Source organism: Sylvia atricapilla, chromosome 6, assembly GCF_009819655.1.
Source record: "Sylvia atricapilla isolate bSylAtr1 chromosome 6, bSylAtr1.pri, whole genome shotgun sequence".
Taxonomy (NCBI): domain Eukaryota; kingdom Metazoa; phylum Chordata; class Aves; order Passeriformes; family Sylviidae; genus Sylvia; species Sylvia atricapilla.
Window position 1 is genome coordinate 9,532,665 of NC_089145.1, and position 13,031 is coordinate 9,545,695.

General features: G+C 61.9%; 1 protein-coding gene and 1 long non-coding RNA gene across 2 annotated transcripts; both read left to right on the forward strand.

Annotated features, from left to right (window-relative positions):
* The first annotated feature begins 21 nt into the window (after positions 1-21).
* On the forward strand, positions 22-2,282 carry LOC136362268 (uncharacterized). Its single transcript, XR_010743760.1, has 2 exons — positions 22-1,747; positions 2,037-2,282. It is a non-coding gene; the product is annotated as an uncharacterized lncRNA (long non-coding RNA).
* A 1,814-nt stretch (positions 2,283-4,096) lies between these two features.
* On the forward strand, positions 4,097-12,987 carry DTX4 (deltex E3 ubiquitin ligase 4). Its single transcript, XM_066320649.1, has 9 exons — positions 4,097-4,449; positions 6,966-7,674; positions 8,508-8,569; positions 8,712-8,873; positions 8,983-9,044; positions 9,293-9,445; positions 10,112-10,273; positions 10,533-10,622; positions 10,873-12,987. Exons 1-9 carry the CDS (start codon positions 4,239-4,241, stop codon positions 11,104-11,106), a joined length of 1,845 nt encoding a protein of 614 aa, XP_066176746.1. The 5' UTR covers positions 4,097-4,238; the 3' UTR covers positions 11,107-12,987.
* The last annotated feature ends 44 nt before the right edge of the window (positions 12,988-13,031 follow it).

Here is a 13,031-nt window from a genome sequence, read left to right on the forward strand (position 1 = left end):
GGAGGGGACGGGGAGGGGAGGGACCGTGTCATTAATCCCCGTGCTTTTACTGCTGCTCCCCCGCGGGGAAACTGAGGCACAGCCTGCAGTCTGCCCTGGAGGGAGCAGGGATCCTCAGCGGTCCTTGGGCTCTTCCTGCTGGGCAGTTGAATTGTCCCCAAGGAAGCAGCTTTGCTGCTCGCCCCGGGGCCTAGAGGCCATGACCAGCGGCACTGCCCTTGTCTTTGGAGTTTGGACGCTGCCTACGGCAGGCAGATGCTGCCTTGGGGCTCTTGCGGATGCAGGGCAGGAGCAAAGGGACAGAAAAGCATCACCTGGTGAAAGGAGTCTTGAGACCTGCCGGCCAGCTACAAGGCACAAGGCTTGGCTTCCTGCACGTGGACTCTCCTTCTGCCCAGCTGGGTTGGCTGCTCACTGAATTTCTGCTCTAACTGCTTCGGGGCTTTTTGGGGAGGGGAATTCTTAACTGCTTAGGCATGATAATGGAGAGGATCTTTTAACTGAAAGGGGATCTTTTAGCTGTGATTCAGAAGCCCCTCTGCAAGGAGGTTAGTGCCTGTAGGGCTTATTTTAGGACTGGGAACGACATGGGAGAATCTAACAGCCCCAACCACATCGTTCACCCTGTGGAGTGCTGGGATATTTCACAGCTTCCTGGGCCACGGTTCTCCTGTCGACTGGATGTGATGGTTGCTGGCTGCCGAGTGAATAAAAGGGCTGGGAGATCTACCAGGGTGATGTACTTCTTGTGGGAGGTGGGGCAGTCACCTCACCAGAGACCCTGGGCTGCCCAGTTCCTACTCCAGGGAAAGATCCACCCCAGTGGGGTGAGAGGTTTGGGGGGATGCGACCCACTCGGAGGTCACGGGGAAGACAAAGGAGCTGGGGATGAAGGAGATGGTGGGTCACTGGGGTTGTGCCCTGTCCTGGTGTGGCCCTGCCTTCTTCCCTGGCCTGTGGGAGGACCGGCAGCATGAGGGGAGACCGGGGCCACAGAGCAGGGAGGAGGGTGGGGATGTGCCTGGCCAGCTCTGCACAAAGCAGCTTTGTGGTGGCAGGTTGGGACAGCACCGGGCACAGCGCCTGCCCCAGCACCAGCAGTGTCTGCAGAGGCACAGGGGCTCTGGGAGCACAAAGAGCAGCCCGGGGTTGAGCTCCCAGTGCCATCCTGCCCACCCCACCGACCACAATGGGCCACAGGGGTGGGGCGAGGGTGCTTTGATGGGGTCTGGTTTTTTCTGGGTGATGCCTGAGAGGAAGAACATACAACTTCTTCATTGCCAATTACTGCCTGCCCTCAACTTTGCAGCTCAGACTGGATTATTTCAATCTTTATGCTTCCCTGCACTCAGGAATAACAATTTATTAGCCATTATTTTTTTTTCAGGATTAGACAAGGCAAGTCCCTTTTCTGACAAGTATTTTTCTTGCCCGCTGCTGTGTGCTTGAAGCCACCTTGCTCTTCTCCCCTTGCACCCTCCAGCTCAGCAGTGGCTGAGTGCTCACACCCTCCTCACCTTCCCGGGGGTGGGCAGGGACCTCTGGACTGTGTCCTTGAACCTCACCACCCGACCAGGTGGGAACAGAACTCTCTTCACCTGCAGCACAGGCCGGGTACGAGGTGACCTTCAGATCCCAGGGAGCCGGCCAGGGCTGCAATCCGATCCTCCCACATCAGCTGCTGGCAGAGAGCTGAGCTCCGTGCTGCACTTGCACTCCAGGGTGAAAGCAGCAATGGAGACCCAAGGTGGACGATGGTGTTGCCTCAGGGATTTCCCTGAGCTTTTACAACCTTCCTTATTCCTTCCCTGTTACCTTGCCAGCTGGGTGCACCTACATTTGTGGAGCAACCACCATGCTTGGGAATGGCCACCCTAACCAGAAACAATGGGAAAAAGCAGTCCATTAATCCAAACCTCCACGCTTTGGCTGAGCGAGAGGCTCCAGCTCCCGGCCTTTCCTTGCCAGCCAGCCCCCACCAAGCCGTGCAGAGGCGGTGACGTCTGAGCTGGCTGGGATTTAATGCTATTTTTCAGCTGCAGCCCTGAGGGAATCACCAGTGAAGTGATTTGGCGAGGACAGGGACGCCCGACAGCTGAGCTCCCGTGGTGCCAGGAGGCCCTTGGATTTGCTTTGCCATGGATTGAAGTGAAGTCGATCCGGGTGGCTGAAGGCAACTGAAGCTGTTCATTTTGGAATCAGAAATTAGGAGTTTGAGGGGAAGACAGTCGTACCCGTGTGGCTAATGCTACTGAGGACCCCTGCAATGGCCTCCTGCAAACTGAGAACCCACCAAAACCATCCAACTGTGTGCTTTGGGAAGAGAGAAGGCATTTGCAGTGCTACTGGGAATAGGAACATGGCAGGGGGAGAGGGAGAGCTGCACTCCCAGATTGCAGCAGGGATGGAGCCTGCAAAAAAGCAACACATGGACGTGTTTAATTTCAAAATAATAAATGTTTTTAGGTCTTAACATGTGGCTGGGCACGCTTTGTGGAGTTGGAAAGGTTTCAAGCTGATTGAGGCTGCTCCCTGACCTCAGGCCTTGGAGCTAGGTGAGAATGGATTTGTCCTTGCCCACAGTGCACCAGAGGTCAGTGGGATCCAGCTGTGCTGATCCCACTGTTCACTCACAGTCCCACGCCAGCACTGCAGTGCTGGCTTCTGACTTCTTGATCCTGAGCTGGAGCTGGGGTGGGTGGATGTTCACCAACACTTTCCTTTTTTAATAGCAGGAAAGCCTTTTCCTCCTGTCTGAGTCAGTAGAAAGGATTTCCCTGGGTTTCCCCGTCATAGCCTCAGCTGCACTTGTCTGCCTCAAAGGAACAGGTGAAAACTCAGAGGAGTGGCTCTCTGTGGCTGTGCTGCTTTCCTGGGAAGGGCCAGGAAACCTCCCTTCTTGCAGGAAAATGTGCCTCAAGCATAGCCCCACATCTCTCCAAGTGTGACCTGGAGGTTCACCTCATCCTCTCTCACCACAGCGCCCGCCAGCTGGCATCACCGCAATTAGTCCCCACCTGTTCCTTCCCCCTTTTTCTCCTCTTCGTGTTTTCCTCTCTTTTGAATCTTGTCTAATGGTTTCTCACCACAAGCACCACTGGCAGGCACTCAGCAGGATGGGCAGTGCCTGGCAAACAGGTTTCTCAGGATGGGAGCTTCACCACCTCCCTGGGGATGAATTGCCTCCAAGCTGAGGTGGACCATGGACTGGGGGATTTTCTGTGCTGCCAAGCCTGGGACACAGGGGCAATTTGTACAGTTCTCCCAAACCAGGAAAGTCTGGGTGTTTAATACACAAGGAAATCAGTGTTAGGTGTGTCTGAGCACAGGAGCACAAAAGGAGGTGAGACCAGTCTGTCACCAGTATCCTGCCATTCAGGGCTGCTCTGGGAAGCTGCTCATGGGACTCCGTGGAAGAACAAGCTCAGGAAGGTTCTTCTGGCCTGCAGGGAAGGGGCAGCCCTGGCGGGTCCAGTCCGAGGGCTGCCTTAGTACAGGGGGTGCCCACGTTACATCAGGGGCAGGCAGCTGGGAGAGCTGGGGTGCAGGAGCTGGGCTTACAGCCCACCTGCCCCTCAGACATGAGGCAATTTTGGGCTTTGAAACCATTTTTGTGTGTCATGGGCCACAGGCAAGGGCAGTTCAGGGTGCCGCTTCCTGAAGAATCTCTTGGACCGTATTTTTCTGTCGCAGCACGTGGAGCGGTTTCCCTGTGACCCACCAGCACCCTGAGTCCCACCGGTGGCACTGGAGGCTCCCCACAAGGTTGGGTGCACACCAGAGGCTCCCTGGGCTGCACACCTCGTTAGGGCTGCGGGGGGGTCTTGGGGCTGCGGGGTGGGGACGCAGGGGATACGGGAACAGTGGAGACCCGGGATGCGGCACAGAGACACGGCGACAGTGGGAGATGCCGGGGCGCAGGATGGGGGTACAGGGACAGATGCGGGCCGGGTCCCTCGCCCCCCGCGGGTCGCTCGGCGCCACCGGGGCGGGGCAGGGCTCGGTGACGCGGCGCGGTCCCGCCCCCGGCCCGGGGCGCTCGGTGCGGGCGGGGCCGGGCGGCGCGGGCCGGGAGCGGCGCCGCGGGTGCGCGCAGGGGCGAGGGGCGGCCCGGCCGTGCGCGGCTCCGGCCCCGGCCGGGGGCGGGCAGAGCCCTGCGCCGCGCCGAGCATGCGAGAGCCGCCGGGGCGGGCGGCAGCGGCGCAGCCAGCCGGGGCCGCGGCCGGGGCGGCGGAGCCATGCTGCTGGCCTCGGCCGTGGTGGTGTGGGAATGGCTGAACGAGCACGGGCGCTGGCGGCCCTACAGCCCGGCCGTCAGCCACCACATCGAGGCGGTGGCCCGCGCCGGGCCGCGGGCGGGCGGCAGCGTGGTGCTGGGCCAGGCCGACAGCCGCCTGGCGCCCTACATCATCGACCTGCAGTCCATGCACCAGTTCCGCCAGGACACCGGTGAGTCGGCCCCGCGGCCCGGCCGTGCTCGGCGCTCCCGCCCGCAGCGGCACCGCGCGGCGGCACGGGCGGGCGGGGGGCTCCCGGTGTCCGCCGCTGCGGGGCCCCGCCGTGCCCGATCCCGCCGTGCCCGATCCCGCCGTACCCGATCCCGCACCGCCCGATCCCGCACCGCCCCATCCCGCCGTGCCCGATCCCGCCGTGCCCGATCCCGCCGTACCCGATCCCGCCGTGCCCGATCCCGCACCGCCCGATCCCGCACCGCCCGATCCCGCACCGCCCGATCCCGCCGTGCCCCATCCCGCACCGCCCGGCCGCGATGCCGCTCGCCCGATGTCCTCCCAGCTGATCCCAGGTCGTCGCCCTGCCCTCGCTGCCCGCTCCTGCCCACGCATCCCTGACCCCCCCCCGGGGTCGTGCTGCCCGCCCTCCTCGGTGCTGCAGCGCCCCGGGCCCTGTTGCACCCACCCCGTGGCCTTTCCTTCTCCCTTCAGGAGAGCCGGTCTCCTGCACACCCTTCGCAGGGCCGTGCCCGGCTCCCTCTGTGCTAGCTCTGAGCCGCCATCGACCTCGATCTGAATGGCACTTGGGTGACAGCTCGTGCCCTGGGGGATGGCAGCCCCGGGACAGGGACGCGAGCAGGTGGAGAGATGCTCAGGGAGGGCACGGGCAGGTGGGTGGGTCCCCGGCGTGATGGGCTTGCCTGTCCCCCACCTCCTGGGGTTGCCTGGGATGTGGGGCACAAGCACCCCTGGCAGGGCATTAGCGTGGGGGGTTGTGACTCCCCAGCACCCCCGTGATGGCCAGTGGGCTTTGTCCCTGGGGTGCAGCAGAGTGCCAGACACCCTCCTTTGTCCCTCTTTCCCCAGCAGCCCTGGGGGCTGGCGGCGACCCTCCCCTGCCCGTGGGTGTGGGGACAAGGGACCTCTGCGAGCAGGGTGGCTGGGGGCCAGCTTCTGAGGGCTATTGTTGCTCAGGGTGGAGGACTGAAAGGGAGATTGTTCTGTCTCTCCCTGGGTTGCTGGGGATGTTGGTATTTTGGGTCATTAAACAGCTCTGATTTGGGGGGGTCGCGACCCTGGCAGGCCCTGAATAGCTATTGTTCCCTTTCTTCCCCTGTTGAATGGGAGGCCGGCTGGCGGCGCGGGGCTGGGGGAACACACAGCATTCCCACACTGCTGCCTGGGGACCGCCAGATGCCGCATGCCGCCGCCGGATTAGGATAAATCACTGCCCCGCTCCCCTCGGCTTTTCTGCCCCGGGGTGCCCCTTGGCAGGACAGGGCGGGTGGCTTGGCCTGGCTGGGGTGTAGCTGCACCCCATGCCCCTTTAGCAGGGTGCTGATAAACGCCTTTTCCTTCTTATCCCACTCGTGTCCCTGTGGGACCTGCGGTGGCGGCTGCTCTCCGCAGAGAGGTGGGGGTGAGAAGGGACTGAAATTCTTGGAAGCTTTGCAGGACACGTGGTGAAAAGCCGAAGCAGCAGACTTGTTATTGCTTCTCTTTGAGTGCTTTTCTTGTTCCTTACGCTGGGCTGAGCCATGGGGATCTGCAGAAGGACCTGGAGGTGGTGATGCTTGTCCCACCTGTTCCCAGACACCTCTGGGCATTAGTGACACACTCAGGATGGGACCCCGGGAGCCAGCACAGCTGTGCACAGCCTGCCCTGCCCTGCTGTGAGACATCCCAAAGAGGAAGGCTTTCTCCTCATTGTAGGAGTTTCCAAAATTTGTGTCCATGCTTCGAATGCATCCTAGTTGACTGGGAGTGGTGGGAAAGGAAATGCCTAGCCAAAATAAGGATGCAAGGCACAAAGCCTTGGTACTTTGTGCTCTCATTCCATTTCTAACACTTGCTGATGGGGCAGGGGGATCTGGGCACAGGGCCCCTCTCAAACTCCTTAATTTGGGCTCTCAGGGATTTTCCCTGTGCCACAGTTGGGGTTTTCATCGCGGGCCGGTTTGGCAGCTGCAGATGGTAAGGCTGGCACAAGCCCTGCTCCCCTATGTGTGTGAGGGCCTGTGGAGCCACACAACACACGGTGTGTGTCACTGCTGGGGGCTCGGAGCTGCCCCTCAAATCTTTCATTCACCTCATCCAGCCAAGAGCTGGGAGGGAGACAGGCAGTGCAGGACTCGGGTGCCCTAATGCCTGGTTTCATCAGGTTCCCACGGGAGGTCCCCGGGAGCAGGCTGGAGCAGTCGAGCTTGTGGTTCTGTGTTTCCCCATCAGGGCTGAGTGGCTCCGTGCTGGGCCTGTGGGCCAGTGGGAGTGAACTCTGCCCTTCCCTTCAGCCCAGTTGCACTGGGGATGCACCTCCGGGCTGTGGGGCTCCCTGCCCTCTGGGGAAACAGAGGCACACCAGTCCCCTGGCAGGGTGGGGACAGCGGCGGAGCCGGAAAGCGGTGCTGTCCCTGCGTGGAATGGTGCCGGTGGGGCAGGTTGGGGTGGTTTTGCCGCCTGCTTATGGGTGGGTGCCGGCGCCAGGGTCTGACGGCATCTGTCACCCTCCCTCAGGCACCATCCGGCCTGTCCGGCGCAGCTACTACGACCCGTCCTCGGCGCCGGGCAAGGGAGTCGTCTGGGAGTGGGAGAATGACAGCGGGACGTGGACGCCCTACGACATGGACGTGGGCATCACCATCCAGCACGCCTACGAGAAGCAGCACCCCTGGGTGGACCTGAGCGCCATCGGCTTCTGCTACGTCATCGATTTCGCCACCATGGGCCAGATCAATCGGCAGACCCAGCGCAAGCGCCGCGTCCGCCGCCGCCTCGACATGGTCTACCCGCTGGTGTCGGGCGCCCTGCCCAAGTCGCAGTCGTGGCCGGCCAGCCCCGGGGCGGCGGCGGCCCCGCCGGTCCCCGCCTGCACCTGTCCGCAGTGCCTCCTGGTCATGAGCGTCAAAGCCGCCGCCGGCCCGGGCCCCGCCACCCTGCAGCCCCGCAAAGCCGCGCCGCCGGCCGCCGCCAAGCCCCCGCCGCCCGCGGCGGGCCCGAAGGCTCCGGACGGCGTGCCCGTGGTGCGCGGCTCGCTGAAGCCGCTGGCGGCGCAGGGAGGCCGGCGGCAGGCGGCCAGCACGCCCGCCCTGAGCTCGGCCGGCGCCTCCGGCAGCCCCCCGGGTGTGGGCGGCGGCAAAGGCTCCCGGGCCAGCCTCGGCACCCTGAACCGCAGCCACCTGCAGCGCCTGGCCATCGCCCAGTCCCGTGTGCTCATCGCCTCCGGGTGAGCCCCGCGGGCTGCCTGGGCAGAGAAAGGGACAGGAGACTTTTCTCCCTCCCCGGGGCACAGAGGGGCTGCAGCCGCCGCTGCAGGGGTCTGTCAGCCCTGAGTGTGGTGGGAGACACCTCGGTGGTCCCCTGCCTCCCTCCGTGGAGGGTAGTGGGTTCTGCTGGGCCCCTTGCCTTCCCCGCAGATGCCCGGGGACTGGAGCAGGGATGGGGTGGCTCCTGCATCTCAATGAAGAGGCTGAGACTGCTCTTTCTCTTGGAGTCAGGGGTTGGGTGGGGGACTGCGAAAGGCCCAAAGAAAAGCCATTCAGGCCCCATGAGAAGGGGTCCCTCCAGACCCCCACCCTCCAAAGACATTTTTTTGTGACGGGGTGGACATTTAATGGGCCCGTTTCTCCCCTTTGTCTGGCTCTGCTGTCAGCCTTCTGTCGCAGCCTGGCCCCTTTCCTCTCCCTCTTCATCCTCCCCCTTCCCTCTGCTCCTGACCTGCCGGGAAACTTTCCCATGGAAGAGAGCCCCAAGGGGAGGGGGAAAAGAGCTGTGGCAGTGACGTGGCCGTAGGAGAAAAGAGGAAAAGAAACAACAGACTGGCCCGGGGAGCCATGACAAAAAGGGGCCATGAATGGAGATGCAGTCAGGGTTTCTAAAGCGCCAGAGAAAAGGCGGTGGTGGGGCAGGGAGGGGCACGTTGCCCCATCGGGGGATTCTCTGTTTCCAGCCAGGGCCTGTGCAGTTGCTCAGGCAACTGTTGTGTGGCCCCTGGGCCCTGTGGGGGACGTGGGTGCCTCCTGCCTGTCCCCTGACGTGGTCTCTGCTGGCTCCCCTCAGGGTCCCCACCGTCCCTGTGAAGAACCTCACTGGCTCCAGCCCCGTCAACCCAGCACTGGCAGGTGAGGATGGGGCCGCAGTGGGTGCTGGTCACCCCAGGGTGGGGGGACAGACAGCCCCAGTGGGGCAGGTTTTGGGGAGCATCTGTGTTTCAGGGTGTTGCTGGTTTTCCCCAGTGCCATTTGTGCATTTTGCCCTGTGCAGGGATCACGGGGATCCTCATGAGTGCGGCCGGGCTGCCCGTGTGCCTGACCCGGCCCCCCAAGCTGGTGCTGCACCCCCCGCCCGTCAGCAAGAGCGAGATCCAGTCCATCCCTGGCATCTCCCACTCCTGCCGCAAGACCACCAAGAAACAGGCCAAGAAGGGTAAGGGAGACTGTCCCCCCTGCCCTTCCTGGTTCCCCTGTGCCCCCCATCCCTTCTGCTGCTCCTGGCAGTGGGTTTCCCCCCTCCTTTGACTCTCACTCTCCTGCAGGTAAAACCCCGGAGGAGGTGCTGAAGAAGTACCTGCAGAAGGTGCGGCATCCGCCGGATGAGGTGCGAGCGGCAGGGCTGTGCCGGGGGGCTTTGCCCTGGGATGAGCGGCTGGGGCCGCAGGCAGTGCCACGTGCAGGGATATCCCAGCGCCCTGCGTGGCTCTGCCCTGTCCCCAGAGAGGGGCTGTGTGCTGCATGCACCCCTGCAGGGTGACAGCCCGGCCCAGGGCTGGGTGCTGGTCCCTGGGTGAGAGCAGGGCAGCTCATCAGCGCTCATCCCTCTGATTCCTGTCCTTCCTTTTGGCACAGGACTGCACCATTTGCATGGAGCGGCTCTCGGCCCCCTCTGGCTACAAGGGGCCCCAGCCGGCCGTCAAGCCTGACCTCGTGGGGAAGCTGGTCAAGTGCAGCCACGTCTTCCACCTCCACTGCCTGGTGGCCATGTACAACAACGGCAACAAGGTGAGAGGCAACAGGGGAGCCCCATCAGCCGCCTCTGCTGAGCTCTACGGGCTCTCCATAGGACAGAGCTCCAGCCCGGCTGCCCTGGAGGACTCTGAGCTCCCACCCTGAGTCAGAGTTTAATTTTCATCAGCAGCAAGCATTTGGGGACTGCTAAATCAGACCTCAGGGTTGTGTGGATTTGTTTTCCTCCCACTATGCCCAGTTTTCTGTGCTTGTTTTGCTTGCTAGAGTGGACTTTGATCCCTGTGTGTTTGAGCAGAGCTACCTGGAATTTGGTGCCAGGCAGTGCTTCTCCAGCCACGGGAGGGTTTTTGCAAATACCCCTCGTGCTTGACATTCCCTGCAAAATGCATTGTTTAGAGATTTTCAATATTTATTGTATTTCCTTCTTTAAAAAAAACCAAAGCAATGCAAACCACGAATTCAGAGCTAGGGGAAGCAATGAAGACTGGAAAACTGATGGGGAAGAGAAATGCAGACCTCAGGTTTTTGGTTGAAGTTGGGTAATGAATTCTTCCAGCCCTATCCCAGGTTCCTGAGAGTTTTTAAAATGACGTTTTTCTCTATTAAACCAGTGTTCAGTGCTGCTCAGGGACTCAGTGCCTGGCGTGGCTCTGTGCTGGAGATACTGGTTTCACTGTGTCCCTCTTTTTCCACTCTCAGGATGGCAGTCTGCAGTGTCCCACCTGCAAAACCATCTATGGGGTGAAGACGGGGACACAGCCTCCCGGGAAGATGGAATATCACATCATCCCCCACGCGCTGCCCGGCCACGCCGACTGCAAAACCATCCGCATCATCTACAACATCCCCCCGGGGGTGCAGGTGGGTCTGGGGGGGCCCTTGTCACTGCTGTGTCACCCCCAGGTCCCACTGCAGCTCGTGCCTTGACTCGGGAGCTGCTTGTCCATAAGGATGTTGTGGGAAGTCTGGGCTGTGTCTGCATGAAAGTGCTGTCCCCGTCTGCTTGGTGGCGGGGGGACCGTGGCCATTAGTGCCCACCAAGACTTGGGGGTTTGCCCTGTGCCCAGAGCATCCTTTTGAGCTCCAGAAGGGTTTTCTTCTCCCACTTCCCACATTGCAGGGACCAGAGCATCCAAACCCTGGGAAGAGCTTCACGGCCCGTGGCTTCCCCCGGCACTGCTACCTGCCAGACAGCGAGAAGGGCAGGAAGGTGAGCTGGCCGAGGCATGCCAGGGTGGGAAAAGCAAACACGGCTTAAGCAAGGGAATGTGGGTGGAGGTTTTCCCCACAGCCCATCCAGCAGGCTCTGCAGGAGTCCTGTGACCTTCCCATGCAGGCTTGGCAGCCTGGTCCCTCTGTTTTGGCTGGGGCAGGAGGCTGTGCTGGGACGCTCCAGGAGGGTTTGCCTGCCCGTGTTGCCCTGCTTGCTTTGCTGCCTGCCCCATTCCTGGCCCCCGCAGGTACTGAAGTTGCTGCTGGTGGCCTGGGACCGGCGCCTGATCTTCGCCATCGGAACCTCCAGCACCACGGGCGAGTCGGACACGGTGATCTGGAATGAGATCCACCACAAGACAGAGTTTGGCTCCAATCTCACTGGCCACGGCTACCCCGACATCAACTACCTGGACAATGTCCTGGCTGAGCTGGCAGCCCAGGGCATCACGGAGGAGAGCCTGGCGCAGGAGAAGGACTGAGACCATGGCGAGGAGGCAAGGAAAGGGTTGCCTGTGCCGGCACCCACCAGGATAAAGCTGCTGGAGATGCCTGCCTGGGGGCTTTTCAGGGCACACCTGGAGCCCCCTGCTCCCAGTGGCAGCCACGCAGTGCCCCAGGCTGGCTGGGAATGTGGGAGAAGGTCCTTTTGGCCATCCCCTTCACTCCTGCAGGGCAGGAACATCCCCACACACAGCTGCGGGGCTTCAGGCTGGCTTGGCCACCCCTCTGGATGGTGTCCCGTCCTCGCTGCCACTGTGCTGAAGGCTTGGGGGGTGCCAGGCTGCCCTCTGTCTTCATCCGTGCCAGTCCCAGCCTGACTCAACACCCCTGCCTGGGTGCTGGGACCTGGCTTGGGATGGGAGCTGGGGCCACGGGAGTCCCCCTTGCTCTGCCTCGTCCCTCTGACGTTTGTTTGTTTGTTTGTTTGTTCTGTCCGGTACCTCCCCACTGGTCTCCTGTGTCTGTGGAGCTTGGGGGGCCCTGGGCTGCCTCAGCTCCCCCCAGCCCTGCGCCCCCTGCTCCTCTTGGCTGTGTCTGAGCTGTGCCCTGCAGGGTCCCCTTGTCTGGGCTGCCCCTGCCTCTGCATGCCAGGGAGGGGCTGGTGGGTGGTATGAAGTGTGTGGGGGGACAGTGGCATCCCACTCCCCCCACAGTGGGTTCCTTGAACTGTTCGTATGGGGCCGTCCCCACGTTGGAATTTCTATATACCTCGTGTTTTGGGGTTTTGTCGTATATATGTACATATAGGGGGGGCATTTGGGGGGACAGCCTGGGAGAACGTGGTGCTGCGGCCGGGCTGGGGCTGGGCACAGTGCTGCTTGGGGTTGGGACAGGGGCTGTGGGGCCCCCCACCCCAACAGAGCTCTGCCCCACAGGAGGGCTGTCACCTGTGGGTCCCCATGGGGCCAGGTGCAGGTGGGGTGAGAAGTATCCCCCTTCCTGCCCCTGGAGAGGCCTTGGGAGGTTCTGGAGGTGAAGGTGGCTGGTGAGGGGTTGGCTTGGGCTGGGCCAGGAGGGTGGTGTGGGTAGGAGAGTGTGGGAGATGGGGGTGGGGGAAGTGTGTTGCAAGGCTCTGGGGGTCCCTGTCAGCCCCCTGGGGTGACTGGGCCTTGGAGTGCCCTGGGCTAGAATGTCTCTGCCCAGGGCAGGGGTTAGGAATGAGTCTGTGGGTTCCCTTCCATCCCAAACCAGGGATTCTTGGGGCTTTTTGGAACCACCTGTGCCACGTGCTGGGGAGTCCCTGGCCCTCTGTGCTGGTGGGAGGGGGGCCCATCCTGCTGTGCATCGTTCTGTTGTCGTTGCTGTTTTTCCTCTCCATGGCCTGGAGGGTTCATTACCCCCACGGCCACCCGGTGGAGGGGCTGGGGGTCAATAAAGCGGATGGCAGGGGACTCTGGCGGTCCCTGCATGGCCTGGCCTCTCCATTGTCTTCTGTCAGTCATCTGTGTGGCCAGGCGAGCCAGGGGCACTGTGAGCAGGGCCAGGCACCCCGAGTCCCCCTGATGTCCCTTTGCACCGATCTGTGTGCCCAGCCGCCCTCAGCGTGGGTTCTTATCTTCTACCTCAAGGGAGAAACCCTCTTTCCCCAGGCACACGCCCCTGTTTGGGTGGCTCTCAGCCGTGTGATTTCTCCTCCACGCACGCCCTGGGTTTTCCCCAGTGCAGACAAAGCTTGTCTGGAGCTATGCAAAACCCTCTGGGCGAGAAGGGGGAGGATCCCCCACCCACCGCAGTGCCAGCCCGATGGCTCTTACTGTGAGTAAGTCTTTCCACAACGTGACTTTTTTTTCCTTTTTTTAATGCTCTGTTGACTACACGATGAGTTGCTGGCTGAAATAAAACTGCTCCGTGCCTCTCTGCATGCGTGTGTATATCTATCCCGATAGATATACATGGAGATGGG

Coding starts and splice junctions, on each gene's coding strand:
- DTX4 (XM_066320649.1), top strand. CDS start 4,239: ATGCTGCTGGCCTCGGCCGTGGTGGTGTGGGAATGGCTGAACGAGCAC. Junction 8,570..8,711: donor CGTCAACCCAGCACTGGCAG/GTGAGGATGGGG, acceptor TGCCCTGTGCAG/GGATCACGGGGATCCTCATG. Junction 8,874..8,982: donor CAAGAAACAGGCCAAGAAGG/GTAAGGGAGACT, acceptor ACTCTCCTGCAG/GTAAAACCCCGGAGGAGGTG.